General features: G+C 43.1%; 1 protein-coding gene across 1 annotated transcript; it reads right to left on the bottom strand.

Moving 5' to 3' along the window:
* Positions 1–8,239: 8,239 nt before the first annotated feature.
* On the bottom strand, positions 8,240–16,999 carry aasdhppt (aminoadipate-semialdehyde dehydrogenase-phosphopantetheinyl transferase). The gene is made up of 6 exons (XM_036537120.1): positions 16,377–16,999; positions 15,258–15,486; positions 14,170–14,291; positions 13,104–13,265; positions 10,171–10,248; positions 8,240–9,686 (listed from the first exon to the last, which is right to left on the bottom strand). Exons 1-6 carry the CDS (start codon positions 16,545–16,547, stop codon positions 9,519–9,521), a joined length of 930 nt encoding a protein of 309 aa, XP_036393013.1. The 5' UTR covers positions 16,548–16,999; the 3' UTR covers positions 8,240–9,518.
* Between the last annotated feature and the right edge of the window lie 709 nt (positions 17,000–17,708).

Here is a 17,708-nt window from a genome sequence, read left to right as displayed (position 1 = left end):
ATCTGCCAGAAGCCCACTGATGCGCTGTGACACCTGGTCCTGTGGGACTGGGAACACCGCGCCTGGTCCCAAAATAAAACCTTCAGAGAATCCGCGGAAGCCTCCCTGCACCAAAGGCTTCACAGCCTCACAGAGAGGATGGGGTGAAAAGAAAGAAAGAGTAAAGAAAAGGATGTTTACAAGACAGGTTCATTCTGCTTAGCAGGACAGGACGTGCCCTTTGACTGAAATGCTCGCAGTGCGTGTGGAGAGCAGTAGATGAATGCACGAATCACACATAGGTCACAATGTTGTAAGGTCACAATGCACAGCAGAGTGTGTCTCAGGAGCCAGTATTGTGCACCCCCCAGGAACTGATGCACTTCCAGATCATGTGCCCATAACACAGACGCACGGCCTCAAATGCGAGGTCAAGCCCATTCAGTGAGCACTATAGATTTTACATTACACTGACATAATTCTGACGTTAGTCTGACATTGAACCACCTACGGTTTGTTTATCTTTAGACCTCATCAAATCCACTGGAAATTAATTTTTAAATGTAAACTCCATATATGCAAAGCCATTTTTCTGTTGATATATATATTTTAAAATTATTTTTTTTACTCACAACATGCTATTACATGAAATGGTCTTTAAAAGAAGTTAAACACATTTTGGAACATATCCAATACATTCCTCACATTATAAATGAAATATTTGACATGCAAATGTTTTCTTGTTTTTGTACACAATTATATTTATTTTGTAAACATTGTAATCCATAATGTTACAGAGTATATTTGCTTGCTGTTTAAAGCAGGAAGGAGATTATATATTGGATTAAATTTTAAAATGTATATAGAAAATCCAGGACTCTATGACAAGATAGACCACTTACTCCCAATGTGAGTGAAATGCCTGTCACTCACATTGACTTCCAGTTACAACACTTCTGTATTGCTGTTTACAAAAGCTTTAAAAAGCCATATGAGGATTAAACTGACTGTGTAAACAAGACCTCAGTTAACTTCTATTTTTTGGAGTGTATTACCTCTAAATTGTGCAGCTAGCATGCTCTCACCCCAATTCTGCCCTACTATATTTAAACATGCAGACGTGGCCCGAGGCTGTGTCCCACAGTCTGCTCTGTGCACTCTTTCCCCCAGAGAAGATCTGTCCTGACCTCTCCCTATTACACTGGGCATTTCCTAAGCAAATGGCCTTATGCAGGATATCTTACAAAACACACATGATTTCAATGCATTTACAGGACTACACATAGGTACGAACACAATTCAGTGTCTGGTTCAATGGTGCAATGGCAAAGCCCCCTAAAAGTGCCCCTGGTTTCAAGTTTAGTCCCCTAACCACTGTACATCACTGCTGGCCATCAGTGTCAGCCTGGCTTATGCCATGGCTTCCATGCTCCAGCGGAGATGCAAGGAGGTCCACACCCCCATGGGTAAAATGTGGCTCTGTACCATCATCTGGCCCGTCTCAAAACTCCCATCCTGCTCTCTCCACCCTTTCCTTCTGCTCCTTCATCCTTTGCCTCATACTGTCATCACTCTTCTTCGTCCTCCTCTTTCCACCTCCTCTCTCTTCTCCTCCTTCCACCCTCCCTCTCACAGAGAGGTAATGAGGGACAAAAGAATCACATTAACCGCATACTGTTATGAATGTGGACGCGGTCCAAACTGTACGTAGCATCTCCATAAGATAACATGGATGCATCCCCACCTTTCCTGTCACACCCAACACTCTGTCTTTGCCTTCCACTGCCACAACAAGCTCTTGCAGGTGACAGATGAAATTTGATTAAGGGGCATTTCAAGTCGTCCAGTCATACTTAATGGCAGCGCGTACCATGTGCTGCCATTACTTTGGCAGATCTCTGGGGACTGTCCCTCTGGGGCCGAAGCAGCTGATATACCACACCTTTGATCTGGACTTTACATGCACGTCTGGGTGTGTTCCAAACCCTTGCTTTTATATAACAGGAAAGGTTAAAACTGATCTATGTGTGGACAAACAGCAGAAACCATTTCTCTGGCCAGATGCTTATGCTGTGTGCTATTTCCCTGGTTATGTCTCTCCCGGCCCGGGCAGGCACTCAGCCAGTAGGCTAGATTGAATTAGTCTGGTTGACTGGACGGATCACGTTTTGCTCCAGTTTCCACAGTGGCCAAGCTGTGGAGGATGAGCCGTACGCTCTGTGTGCGTGTGTGTGTGTGTGTGTGTGTGACGGCAGCAGCAGATACTGTGAGTGACAAATTTCCTCTAATGGAGGGAGAGCATCACCGGCTGTAAAAATAAGCGACACTGGGGAAAAGGCGGAGGCGAGCGTGACCGTTCTTAGGTGCAGCCTGCATAGAGCTCAAAAAGGGGGCCACATCTGTGACAGCTTCCAAAATCCTTGCCTAGCCTTCGCGGCACGGCTATGTTTGACTTCTCAGGAAAAAAAAATATGAGCTGATGCTCAACCTCAGGGCATGACAAACTACAGCAGGATTGTCATTTTCACAGCAAAATGAAAACTGGAGACAGCCAAGGAATATCAGAGAACATCGCAGAATATTTGACAACTGAGATTTCGACTGGAATGCAAAAATAAATACCACACACAAGACTGAAAAAGTGAAAATGTCAACCCAGGTGTTACAGTTCATTTTCTACGGTGACTTCCTTAATCAACACTGAGCGTGAAGCATTCTGTGGCACAAAAATCAAATTCCATTTGAAAGGTAACAGCAAACAGACAATGGCTTACTTGACAATGAGGGAAAGTACAATTAATTGACTATCTTATCACAGAATGACATGTATCTGTGACTCCTTTTCATCCTGTAGCCTAATACATATAGTACATTCTGTCACACAGTGCCTAGCACCTGACATCGACAACAGCAATGACTGATGGTCAGAATACCCAAATGGGTGACAACCCATACGGCATCTCCAAACATGACAGCATGTTTAGTACATTCCTTTTAGGCAAGAGTGGAGGCTCGTCACACACCTGAAAAAGTAATTCAATGTGATGTACCATGCCTCGAAAAACACTCCATATGTGTTCATTTTCTGTTCTCCAAAGTTCCCCCAGGTAACGCTGACACGTTTTCAAAGTATCTGTGTTCCTTTGCGTAAATGTCTTTGTTCACAAACCAGCATATGTATTGAAATATTGTCACTCTAGGTGATCTGTTCTCTGTTGTCTTTTCACAATTTCTTCTTTTTCTGTCAATTTTGTTTCAGCCACTGTCTATCTGTTACATTTAAATGAAGCACGCATCATTCCTCGGTAATACGCCGTGACAATTACTTTGTTAAGAGAACTATATTACGTACAATTTTACTGATTAATTGACTGAGTCGGTGCTGAACTCTCCAGGGTGCTCAGTGTTAGGGGCAGCTTTTTCATCATCTACCCCCAACTTCAAACTCAAAAAGCCTTGGAGAATAAAGAGTCACACAGAGCTTCAGATCAGCGGGTCGAGGCTTGAAGACTACTGGGGGAAACTGAGCAGCACATAACTAGGGAAAGGGTGGTTGGAGCGCTTACAGCTGCAGCGCTGTACAGTATGTCCTTTTAGCACAAGCCATGAGCAGCTGAGCCCCCCGCCCTTGCCATTTCCTCCATTCATTTGGTCTTAATGCAACAGGAAACTGCAGTACGCAGCTGATGCATGTGGGCGAGAATGCAAAATAATAAAGGACAAAAATAATGGCAAAAATGGTGGATTTCAATTAAAACAAGAGGAAGATGTTCTGAAGATGTCCCTATGGACTGGCCACTGGTACAGGTTGAGTTTATCCCCCACTGATGGCTGGTCAGGCACATTTTGACATAGGATAAATATTACTAACAGAGATAATGATTTCCAGAGTGAACAGGATCAAAGCATCAGATTTTTCATCTGTAACCTCTGTAACCTAATAAAGGCACAAGTATTGTTAGTACCATAACATAAACATATTGTGCGATATAATATTTTTACTATGATCATAAGCATGAATATTATTGTTAGCAATACCTGCAGAATTCCCCTATGTAAGTACTGTTACAAGGTTGTTTATGTCTACTGGGAGCAAAAAATGCATGAGGCTCTTGCTAATTGTAGAACACTACCATTGTTGCAGACAAAAGACGGGGCCATCTGAGGGAATGGCATGTTAGTGTCAGCCTCTGGAATGACAAGTGACAGCTCGCTGTGCCTTCACATTGCAGACACTTGGTCCTTTGCATCAGTCTTCAGATTGAACCAATTCTTTTTGTTACTGACTGCCCAGCACTCCGAGGAGGCCAGAAAAAAGTGCATGTGATTTTCTGCCAAGTAATAGTTTTAATCTAATTTGTCACACTGCTGCCAAGACAGTCAAACAAAAACCATTCTTTATTCAACACCTTAGAGACTATCTCTTCCACTGCCTCTCCAGATAAATTCCATTTTGGCTGCAGCTGCGTACTATTTTAGTGTGATGATATTGCACAAATAGACTGCAGTCATGCAAACATCTACCACGCAGGACTTTGGGCTTTTTCTAGACAAACTCTGGCACACATACAGCAGAGCACATGTTTAGGGCAGGTGGGCTATATCAGCAGTAATTATATAGAGATACTGTATGCTTATGCAGGTTTGCTACATAGCCTACCACTTTATCATGGTACACTCCACAATCCCTGCCTGAGAACAATCTTGGCACAAATTCTACAAACGATTGATAAAATAAGGCTTTTGATTTGCAGCCCCGTGCCACCATGACACGACATATGGACATTCACGTGTCATATGGCAGCGCTTTCCCCCTGCTCCCAAGTGCCATGACAATGACACCGATTCCAAATTAAAGGTCAGCTGCTGACAGTCCATCCCTCAACAGCTTGTCTTCATCACTTCTCTCCAAAATTCAGAAATTGTATTCCACTGCTGACGTGATTACAAAAGGACATTTCATTTCAAAGCTTCTAAAGTTTTTGTCATTCTTTTTTCTATGCTTTTCCCTCTTTTTATGCAACCTCCTGTATTTTGAAACGGCATTTATACACGATGCTTGTCTCACCGTGAAACCATTGCACATGTGCAGCAGCACTTATTGGAGATGAATGCAATCCTCTAATACACTCCTGTGTAGCCAATGGCTACTTTTTTCGCTGCAAATAACCCAGCAACTACAGGGGGTTGGGCACTTGTTGGAGGATAGGGGTTGCTCTGATGATGTCATCCGAATAACATGCAGGCACCCGGCAAATCACAGGGTGCCTAAGAACAGTAAGATTAGGAAACCCTGGGTGACCTGTGTTCTGTGTGGGCTCCTGGTCATTGTTGGCTGATGACACAGCTGGAATTGAATGTGGGCCATAGAGCTAAGCCTGCTCCTTTGCCACTGAGCTTATAGGGAACCCAGAATTTTCTTTTTTTCTGAACATCAATTAAACGATGTACAGTTTTCCTGAAATATGAGCACCAATGGCTTAATCATCTTTTTTGTGAAGTAATATTTGTATAGCATTTTTACACCAGATTTCAAAACAAATAAAATGTTTATTTTACACTTTTGTCACAGTCATGCTACACACAATTTTAGGTTAGGAAACTTGACCAAAAAAGAAAATTCACAAGTCAAACAAAATGCACACAGCCTAAATTAAGTTTATCACAATGATATTACACACACACACACACACACACACACACACACACATACACACACACACACACTAAAATTAAGAGAAAATATGCCAAACTAATCTTTTTTTACTTCTGTGTCTATGATATAAAAGATTTATTTTTCAACTAGTAAAATGTGCTGGAATGGAACAGATGTCCAAAGCCAAATAAGCATTCTAACTTACTAATTCTAACAGCAGCTCCCTGCAGTTTAAGTATTAACTACTTAAAGATTGTATATTTACATTAAATGTAATTTATTGAGGTATACATTTACAGGGACTGCATTTGCATTACTACAATCATTACATAATTATGTGCATCAATACAAAGTCAGTCTTCAGACTTTCATCAGAAACTGATTCTGTACATGGTTACAGCTGCTCAGTTAAGCTGTGAACACAAAATATGGTTTAGTCCTATTCATAGTGGTTACTAATTTGCTACAACTACTGCTGAAACTTGCTGCATGCATGCTGAAATCAAACATTGGCTTAAGTGTAGTGTTTCAGGTGCTTATGAACTCTTATGAGTACCAATGTCAAATGATTCACTTTCTGACAAGTGAGAAACTTTTTACAGCATCTGCTGGGTTTCTCAAGTACATGTCATGAGAGTCTGCCTGCCTGTCAGACTTCCAGTAACAAATGAAAAATAACCTCTCAAAAAAGTAACATTCTAGCAGATGTTTCCAGCTAGCTATTTCCTGTCAAACAAAAACAAAGGCGCACGAGAGAGCCACAGAACAAGAAGGACACAACAGCAACAGGACATGAGAACCATTGGTCATCAGTAATAAAGCCAGTGTTTATATCAGGACTGTACCATTACAAGGACAGTTTGGAGAGAGATCTACTTCTTTTTGAGTTCTGTGTCTGACCTTAGGTCTTGCTGTTAGGGCTTCAGTCTATCTGGCTTCCTATTATGACAAATTTTGGTTTGCTGACAACCTAATGCAAGGTCACTTATATGGCTGACATTTCTTTTTACAAATACACATTTATATACCTGTACATTTACTGAAGGCATTGAGACAGATCCTTCCTCAAGGATACAATGGCAGAGTATCACCTGAAAGTGAAACCCACAACCCTCTGGTTACGATATCTAATCATAATCTGTTCCCCTATAATACTAGTACTAAAACGCTTGCAGAAAAAAGGTCTGACCTGAACAGTAAAATAACACTTCCTGAAATTAAATCACCATATGTATTTTGTAGTTCTGGGTGTTAAAAAAACGTAAGCATGGCGTAACATAGGTCCCCTCTGCTGACTGGAGACCTCAGATGTTTCTTCCGTGCTCCAAATTCACTATTTATATTAATTTTCAATAGGGCGAGTGTGTGCTTTTCTACATTTAGAGGCCTGAGTTACTTTTGATGTAACAGCTGTGTCAAGCAACTAGGGCCCATTGCACACCTGACTCAGGCAGTTTACTGGTATGGAAAACAGCACAGACAAATAATACCCCTACATCCACCTAGAGCAGGGATACACAAAATCACTGTTATTCTCTTTTACACAGCAGGGAAAATTACTTAAGCCAATACATATAAGCTATGCTATTGCAGATAAAGGCACTGCTCAATACCACCCACCAGGCACATGGCCCCTCGTTTGGCTCCTTTGGTACTGCAACAGCTAGATGGAACTTGAAATCCCATGAAGTTCTATAATTCTTATAATTTCATTTGGTGTTTATTTCTTCTGCTGAGATCAATCCTACAGAGTTGTGGTTGTGTGTGTGTGTGTGTGTGCCCGTGCTCAGACTCAGAACTGCCACCTCTGTGTCCAACAGCAACGCTAAGAGCACTTTCTCTCGCCTGAGGCTCCTACCCTCAAGTGCTCAGTCACCCGGACGTGGCGTTTCCAGAGATGCTGCCATTAATTGGTAGCAGTGAAGCCAGGACCTTGGAGACACTGCAATTACATCAGGTCAGACGGCAACAGAAGGCACCACTCTGTATATTAGGTTCACTGATGAAACCTTGAGCAACTTTCACAGCGGACACCAGGAACAATGGCATTGTAGAAAAACAGGGTCATTAGAACTGGAACACACACATAGGAATAATATGACCTAGCAAACGCTTTTAAGGTATACTTTAATGCATGTCTTGCCGTGATGGCCTTATAAGTTGCTCTGGCTAAGAAGGAAATTGCCCCGTTGGAAGTTCAGAAACATGAGCTGGACCTTTAAATTCTGCATGCGAGTAGCTTGAACAACAGACTTAGTGTTAAATACTGCTCATTGCCATATAAGCCCAACATAAAAAAAAAAAATCAATTTTAGGTTCTGAATGCTTCAAATAATCGTTTAATTACATTTATTCTAGAGCTTTATTCTACACACAGTTTCATAATAGCTGCTTTCATGTTCTCCCTCTTCACATACATGTTTGATGTTCTCATACACCTGTCAGCTGTCTGATGTCAGGAGACGCCACAAAAATTCATAGGGATTTAACAGCTGATCAGACTAAAAAAAGAACCTCTTCGGTAAAAGATAAAACAATTCCCATGCAAGGATATGTGAAGTGTTCATCCTTTTTTTTTTAATTCTGCAGAGGATTTCTGGGGGGAGGTTGCAGAGAAAGGGGGAGGGGAAGGTTGGGCCATGGTGACACACAGTGTGACTCAAAGCTCAGCGATAAAGAGTTTAATCAATGTTGTCGTTCCTGGATGCTGCGAAGGGAAGATAATTGGCCGTTTGTTTCATGGGCTCCTCGTTCTGCACAGCCGGCACCGCGGAGTCACCGCCTGGCCAAGAGCTGCCGGAAACGCAGCCGCGGCTTCCTACGGAAGAGCGCGGAGCTGGTTCGTTAAAAGCAATGCCTCCCATACAAACCCCTAATGGCCCACGAAATGTTTCCCCGACAAAAATAGACTGCGCAGCAGATGGAGTGTAAGAAGGCTAGTGGATGGATTTGGAGGGGTGGGGGTTAGAGGGAGAGGATATGGGAGATGGAGTGTGAAGCAGAGAGCGAGGAATCTCGGGCACGCCGTTCTAAGGGGGAAAAGGCAAAAGAAACTCGAACACAACTCGAGGAACACAAAGTCCACACAGGACGGAAAGGAGGAACGAACAGAGAGCAAGAGGCTGGAGACTAACAGGCAGAAAGAGGATGGAGAGAGGGAAAGAAGGAATAATTAATTACACAATGATTTGATTTGGTTGATTTGATTTCGCATTTAGCCACTGCTGACATACCGTCTCGAGCGAAGCGTGATGGGGATGGATTTTTTATTATCACGGCACACGGCAGAAGACAACAGATAACTGGGGAAAAAACACAACTCAAATCATGCAATTCAATTTTTTGCCATTTTCAATTTCACTTACAATTTCACTCATGTCCTTGATTGGGCAATTTGAGAAAAATGCAACGCACAGCATGTGTGACAATCGGTGGCGATGACAGCATTTCACTCTTGCCAGCCTATCATTAGGCCTCAAGTGCTGTGAGTGAATGTCCACAATATGGAAAACTAATGGAATATTATCAAATCTTCCCTCCAGAAGACACTTTTAACAAAGACGTTATTTCTTTCTGTTGTATGTATGAGGCATTCACATGGTGCAGATGATGACTATTGTTCTGTTTTGCTTTTGATGGAATCTCTCTGCGGCAGTGGGGAACGGCGCGAACACCGGACACAAAGACAAAGCGGATGGGCTTAAAATGCTGGACACTGTGGCTCTAATTTTCAACAATAAATCTCACCCGAATTGCTAGAGTGAAGGAAGCCTGCGATATGAACGTTTAAACGGTGCAGTGCAGGACAGCTCAGGGCACGACAGTGTCCCTTGCCGGTTGAGGCGTGGGTGTGTTTGAGTCCCTCCGAGGCCTGCGTCTGGAATCATCTGGACGGGTCGCTCTGGCGGGACGGTGCCTCCTGCTTCTTCCGGAAGCTCTCCCAGTATGAGGGGTCCTCCTCTGTGAGGGGTACGGCTCCCGAAACAAGGTCGTCAAAGCTCAGCAGCGTGAACTTTGGGGGCGGGCGGGGGGAAAAGGCTGTGTGACAGTCCTGTGCATAAGGGCACATGTCAGTCAGATGTTTACTTTGCAAGAGGCCAGCAGAATTTTTTATACAGCCCTGGTGGTCTACACACAATTTGGGGGAATTTGAGTGAATATTCTTGCTATGATTAACATCATTATTATCAATATTCAAATAAAAACACAATATACAACTGCAATATACCGCAATCCTAAATTGAAATAACACGCTTCTTCACATTGTGTCTTGGTGTCCCCTTGAACAGGAGGGCTTAGTCACTGGCATCAATGCTTTGGTGGTTAATTTATGTTGAATACCTAGCTAAACCTATGAGAAGTTGCTCTACTGAGTAACAGACAACCCACCTTTTTAGAATGAGTAAATAAACCAGGTACTTACATCCCACAACTCCTGGGATACAGAATGCTTGCAAAGATTCTCCAATTACATTATCATTGCTTTCACCTTGATAGACCAGGGATGACAATTTTAGGCCATAATAAACACGTACATCACCCATGTCATCACCAGGGCGTTCCCACTTCCCCAGTGCAACGGCCACATGGTGGTCTGCATCCAGGAGGCATTCCTGTGGGGAAATCAACATCACCTGGCTGGTCAGTACCAAGAAACTTATTCCCATACTGTACCTGCCTAGGCTCAGACCCTCATCCCTTCCTCCTCTTTGCTCCCCTTAAAAACATCCTTTGGCACCTCTGTGAACTTGCACGGTGAGTGTCCTCCATGACCAATTTCCATTCCGTCCGTGATTCAAAGGTGCATTTAACAGCACAGTGCACTACTTGAAAACGTTTACGCAGAGAGTTCTATTTTGGACCCGCTGGAGAGCGGGCGCAAGACCGGCTGGGAAAATGGGCAGCGCTCTAAATGGTTTCCATTTTCCGTTCGGCGGGCGGGGTCTGGCCGCAGATGCACGGTGGGGCTCGCCGAGAATCGTGGGAACACGGCGTGCGCGAAGACAGGCTGACACTCGGAAAGGGGCGCACTGACAAATGCGTGGTGCGCTCCTGTTCCTCGGAGCTGCGTTACTCAGAAACGCACCCCCTCCCCGGCGCAGCGGCCCCTTTCAGAGCGCAGCGGCCCCTTTCAGAGCGCCGTTAACATGGAGACGATGGCTGCTGACGCAGCGCAGCCAGGAAAGGCACGGCTCGCAGTGAACGGTGTGAGAGGGGCACATTAACCAAAGCCATTCACCGCCAGATCATAAGGGGAAAAATATGTTCCAGCACTGTTTCTATTTTTGTTCATTTACTAGCAATTCAGATATATGTTGATGATACATGCACACATCTGCAAGCGGATAATAAATCTTTCTTAATCTTTATCACAATATTAAAGTTACCCAGCAGATACCTGAATAGCTCAGTATTTTTGGAGACATGGCTGTTCTGAGCCAACAGAGATGCCCATTGTTCCACTTGGCTCTACCTGGCCAGTCCAGTTTGGCAGAGACTGCTGACTGCTGTGTGCAGCGCAGGTCATTCAGTCCTGCCCCGCAATTAAGTACAGTGTCTTCCACTTGCCCCCACTCGTTCACTCAACACATCATTAAGTCCGGTATTGTCAGTATTGTCCGGTATATAACCTCATAATGTGCTTCAAGATACATCGATCCTTTCCACTGCTTACTGATTACCATGCTGAACTCCACCAGTACTATACACAGGTATGTGTGTGTGTGTGTGTGTGTGTGTGTGTGTGTGTTTGTTAGACCACACTGAGGCCTTAAAAAATTTTGCTTTTTTGGGAAATTCTCTGTTCAATTTATGTATACACGTGTTTTGCACAGAGTATTTTACCAGCTTGACAAAAATAAATCAAATCTCTGCTATACTTCACCAATTGTAATGTGATGCTGATGCATATGAGCAGTTGCTAACACCTGAAAACACTGTAGCATGAAGCAAGGCAACTTCCAAAAAGGCTTAAAGTTTTAACTACTGCTGACAAACTTCAAAATGTTCGGCGAAAATATTGACAATGTTCTTCATAATGGACTGGTGAACACTTGAGACTAAATACAAGCTCTGAGAAGAATAGGTCACTCTGACCTGTTCCCCCTCAGTGGAAACAGGGTGAATTCTCATTACAACTGCAGAAATCACATATACCATGTGCCATGCTATTCTGGAAACACAACTTGTATAAATCATAAAGTGCTGCCATTTTACTCGACAGCAAGATACTTGAATAGTTCTATTAAATATCCAGATGTATAAATGGAGAGGGTGTTAAATATAAGCTCTTATATCACTTAGGACCAAGGTTAACTACAAAGCAAACAATAATGCATCTAACAGCAAAGAGGAAAGAGAGTGAAGATTAAGAAGAAGCAAAAAATAGATAAGTAAGCCCACAGAAAACAAAATGCCTGTGCATCAGCTGTTAAATGAACCTGACAGGGAATTATAATTGAACACCATGGTGCCTGCCCTTAGACTCCTGCAGCTTTGTCTCCCATTCACCTAAATGAGGGGTGATGGAAGCAGCAGGGCGGGGGGACCCCTGTCTGTCTCGACTCACGACTCCAGCCGTCTCTTCATCCCTTGGTCCGGAGTGTGCTGTACAGTGGCTCTACGCACCACACATGGCAGAACATACTGCCACAATCATCTTCCTGCTTTTTTTAGTCTCTGTGCTGTGCGTTCCATGACGCTGAGCTGAGCTGTGCTGAATGTTTTTAATGGTTCTAGGAAGGGTGATATTATCCGGAACATCTGAGGTGCTACACTCAAGCAAGGCTTTTTTGAAATTTAAGATTAAAAAAAAAACCTCCTGGCATTTCAGTTATTTTTTTTAAAAGGTGCAAACTGCATTTCCAAGAAGCTTTCGAGGTGACGCCCCCGGGAATTTAAAATGATCATGAGGAGATTAACACTTCCCAAACCGACAGTGTGACAGCCGTCAGCTGCACTGGGACACATATCTCAGATCTGTGAGGCTGCCTTTCTAATAGGTAGTATTACTGAAATCCCGGGAGGATACGGCAGGTTGGGGGTGAACATCTGTTGGTGGTGTGTAATGTGGAATTATACATTATTTAGTCCACTTTACCATCAAGTAAGGTTTGACTAGGTTTTTGTGGCTGGTAGAATGCATAAGGAAGAAGACAGAATTTGAGTCATGCCCAACTTATTTGTGAAGCTTGCTTATGAATAAGCATATTGCATCCTCTGAACTAACTAAAAAAAATGCCAAGGATTATTCTTTGAAAAAAAAATTCAGTCCAAGGGTAAGCGTTCAATTGGACATACTGAGAGCACTGATGATTCAGACTTGTAAGACCATCTCACGGCCAATAAATAAAACGATTTTCTGAGAGTGGCGTTGCTTCAGGTGCAGTCGGTACTAAGATTTTCATGTGAACATACAGTGAGATGAAGCACTTCACTCTAATTGCCTTGTAGGTGCAATCCTGCTCACCTCAAACACCCAGTCCTCCTCTTCCTCAAAATCCAGGTACATCTTGGTCTCTCTGTATACCTGACCTTCCTGCATTTGCACAGGCGAGATATGGAATTCCACCCTCTGAAGATCGAACCCAAGTCCTGTCCCAATGGCCTTGATGAAACTCTCCTTCAGGGTCTGAAGGTGAGAACGAGAGAAAAAAGTTCCTGGTTAAAGGGATGATAAATCCTGCCATCTGCCTGCAGCCTTCAGCCACCAGGGGGCTCTGTCAAAGGTGTTCCATCTAATATGTGGCGTATGTTGACTGATGAAAGATGAGAACAGAGCGACTGACCGAAAATGGAACCACCACAAAACCACAGGAGCAGAGGAGCCTTTTGATCAAAAGAATCTTGTTATCGTAAGTGCTACTGCAGTCAAATTTACTTTGGAAACAGGATACCATAAACAAAATTCCTCTTGTGGTGCACAACAGAGCATTCCCAGGCCCTCCTAGCAGGAGGGGTGCTCAGTTGTGAAACTGGACCTGAGGTCTCAGAGACTACATGCACCAACCCTGTTCAATCCCCACTGTAGCGTGATCTCAGCAGGGTGGAGTGCTCATGGCTAACTTAAAGGTCTCATGACTAGTCTGTCGATTAAACATTACATTTACATTTACATTTATTCATTTGGCAGACATTTACACATTCGAGAAGGGGGTAGCAGACATACATTTTAAGGACTATAAACGGATTCAGATCATTAAAAAACACTAAAATAAGAGGTGAATGTAAGTGGTTTAAGTCTCCCTGTACGGAGGTTCACACGAAAGCAACCTTGTATCACAATTATAATCTCAGGCAATTGCTATGGAAACTACAATTACAATTTTAGGCAATTGCTATGGAAACTAGAAAGATAGAAAATGGTTAAGACTGATGATCTCTGTCATTGTCAACCTTCTGTGCCGTGTTTGTTTTCCCAATATACATCTTAAACAGTGGTGAAACTATCAGGCCAGAGGGGTATAACCATTAACAGCATGTGGTTTTGTTAACAAGAGAGCATCCATGCGAGACATTAAGATCTCCATGGTTACCCAGTGTCGGTGGAACATGTCCAGCTGCGTCCACTCCGGCCCCGCTGCCCTGATGGCTGTCCACTCGTGGTCAGTGAACTGTCTCTTCATGATCCGGAAAAAGTCCGACACTGTGCTACTGCCTGCAATACCCCAATGGAAAGAACAAACACACGTTTGCGAGTTCAATAGATCTCTCTCCTCAAATTCTTACAGGCTTGACTATTACATGCCAGCCAGAAACAGATTAGCCTGATTAGCTGAAGTCTCTATAGCATAAGCACCAAACTGAAGAGCAACAGAGCCACCTTGTGTCCACTTGGGCAAATAAAACATTCCATAAGGACATTTTGTTCCACGCCTTCATAGTTTTGCTGTGAGAGTTCATTTTGTAATGTGTCAACTGTGGAATTCTGTGAAAATGACTTAGATGAATTTTACTTATATGAAAAAATAACTGACGCGTGATGTCAGAAAGACGCTGCTCCGTTCTCACATTGTGGGGAGGGTGTGAGTGCACTGCAGCCTCTGTGTTCTGCACCTCAGCATTTTTTCCTATGGCTGAGCAGAATATAGCTTGCTGCTTTTTCCAATTCTTTGACTGCTGGGTGTGTTATTTAGGAAGGACCTGGAGAATTTAAAGGGATTTTAGAAAGATGCTCTCTGAGTGACAGACCTGTTTAAAGATTAATGTCAAAGTCTTCAAGTTTGGAAAATAGGATTTACCGGTGAAAAAATACAAAATGGAACATTTGAAATTAACTTTTGGAGGAAAGACAGTTTTGCTTGATATACTGCAAGCAACTTTGTCCAACTGCCTGCATAGAAATATTCTTTCATGTCAAAAGCAGGCAGGACACGTTGACCTTTATCATAACACACAGCTTGAACACCATGCAACCATGTACAATTCAGTGCATTATGATGACATAAAGGGCAAGCCATCCATCAAGAACTTGTTTCACAAACTCTGAATAGCACAAGTCAGGCTATGTATATTAATAAGTTTAATACTTCAAAGAATTTGGTGAATCCTAAACAGAAGCAAAAAACCCTGTTGTATTTTTATGAATCAGGACAAATTTCAATCTGCAATCTGCAGTGCTAACCTGGCATGGCTGTTTTCATCACGTCCACCCCCACCTGCAGATTCTGCTCAGCTGCCAAGACTGCAAAGTCCCCCTGATGGGACACATTAAAGCTCCACCTGCGGAGAGTGCTGGGAGAAGGTGGGCTGGCGAGGAAGGGCTTCCCTTTGGCCGTCCTTGCAAGATGGATCTGGTCCCAGGCGATCCCCATCCGCTCTGAGATGAGCTTTCTCATTAGCAGACGACCAGCCTGACAGAGACAGACACATTTCTGCTACACCAGCTCCCTATGAAACAGACCACTAATGAAACCTGAACTACCTAAAGGGCAGGTATGAGCAATGTGATGTGTTAGTATTCTGGGTGCTTGAGGGGCCAACAAAAAATCTGAACATGTTTTCACATGATAACATTATAAATGACATTTACATAACATTTACAACATAACATTAAATAACATTTCTTTATAAGACAAAGGTTGTTCTCCTTTTTGTTTCCATAATCTAGGGCCTATAACAGTCTCCTATCAATCAGTTTAAATTCCCAGAGAGGCAGGCAGAACAAGGTATCCTACAATAAACTCATTATAAACGGTTGCCCAATGGAACAGTCTCTGCCAGATCCCACAATTCGCATTCAACATACAAAATCAGTATTTGCATGATGCCACATATTTTGGGCACTGGATATATACTTTGACTTCAGTCTTGCTCAGCTTAACCACCTGAATATTTTCACCCCAGAATATATGTGTACGTATATAAGTATGACAGGTAGAAGGTAGGAGGCTGCTTCTCAACTTGTGAGATAACTGAAGCAGTTGGCAATGTTGTGCTTCCTATCAGCCTCTTTATCTCTGGCGTGAATGTTCTTTTGAGCATCTACAACATTGTAGCGACTGATTTGTTCAACTGAGTGCGCATCAGCTGCTAAAAGAACATATTGAGTTAATAGCTACGTGAGCAGAGAGGACTGGCATGATTCGAGAGGGACTGCAATTCTGGTGTGATGTTGTGATGTTACTCAGCATACAACTGACAAAGGTAATCCAGTAAGTAGTGATAAAAAAAAAGTGTGTCCACTGTCGTGAAATTCTGATGCAACGATATTTGTAGCAAGTTTTTTTTCCCGATGACATACCATTGCAGATTTCGCATCTTTGGCAAAGACGAACTGTCCAATGCGTTCTTTCTCTTCCGCCTGAACACAGCGTGCGGCGAATAACCACTCGGAACAATTCGGAGTCCACGAGCCGCACCGAAATGCCCAGCGCACACTGTCCATATTGGTTATGCGTCGCCAGGCGCACATTAATTTCAAACCATACAAACCACTCCTGCTTCTGGTAAGCTTAGGTAGCAAGCCAACCTGCCTGACCACATGCGATAGTTAGCCAGCTAGCTAGCTGACAACCTAGCCTGCCTTGCTGATTTAGATAGATCGCATTCCAATGGTGTAGCGTAGTTTAGGTAGTATTCCTACTAAGCGAGAAATTACTAACTTAAGTGCTGACACAGTTGTCCAGATAGGTATCTAGCTACCTATCTCTCAGAGACAAGCAGTGTGACCTGTGCATTTTGCATTTCCCTCTGCATATTATATTTCCCTAGCGTTACGGTATGTCGCGTTATATTAAATCAAGCATTATAGCTAGCTCACTCGCTAGCTTTTTGACTAAACGGGGAATAGCTCGCTAGCCTTTCCACACAGTATGTGCATGATATCCACTCACTAGCGAAAATCAAACCGCGGTACACACGCAAACTGGATCTCCGGAAGGACTCCGGTAGAGGCGGGACAAGAACAATTACGAGCGGTCGTGGACACGGAGTGACACAATGTTGACCAATAGTAGCTTATGTTTACTTGTCTGTACCCGAGCTCCTTCCGATAGGATTTTGCCTTTGATGATGATGATGGTGGTCGTGGTGAGCCGATATTTAATAGCTAGCTAGTAGTCTGGTAAGTTATTTTTTTATTTTGGGCTGTCAGTGTTAATTTATTACATTTTGTAATGTGTCACCGCAAAGGATTTATTCCTCCAAGTTCAATAGCTTCAATAGCTAAGGGTGTCAAATAACAAGTCAGTGATCTTTCTTGCCTGCCAACGGTATCTTGCCATGTCGAAATGGAAACGGGCATATGATGGGACCATCCACTCTGACCAGTTCGCTAGCGTACTTTCTTTTGAACAGCAAAAAAGATTAGCACAGACGGGTCAGTAGCTTGTATTACGCAAACAAAATAATGAATGGTTGGATAGCTAGTTAGTTAATGTTGGCTGAACATTATGTGTGCAACAAGCTTAAAGTCTGCTTTTCTGTTTTCGTTTTTCAAGAGAGCTAGCTAGCTAGCTACCTGCCAGTGTGGTCCTGAGTACAGTAACGTTGTCTCAGTGAATACACCAGAGTAGCAAGATAGCCAGCCAGCTACCGCAATTTAGTTTTTAGTAAACGAAAAGTATTGCCCAGT

The sequence above is a fragment of the Megalops cyprinoides genome, chromosome 9 (genome assembly GCF_013368585.1).
Source record: "Megalops cyprinoides isolate fMegCyp1 chromosome 9, fMegCyp1.pri, whole genome shotgun sequence".
NCBI classification, from domain to species: Eukaryota; Metazoa; Chordata; class Actinopteri; order Elopiformes; family Megalopidae; genus Megalops; species Megalops cyprinoides.
The sequence above is the reverse complement of the archived record's forward strand: the minus strand, read 5'-3'. Positions and strand labels throughout refer to the sequence as shown.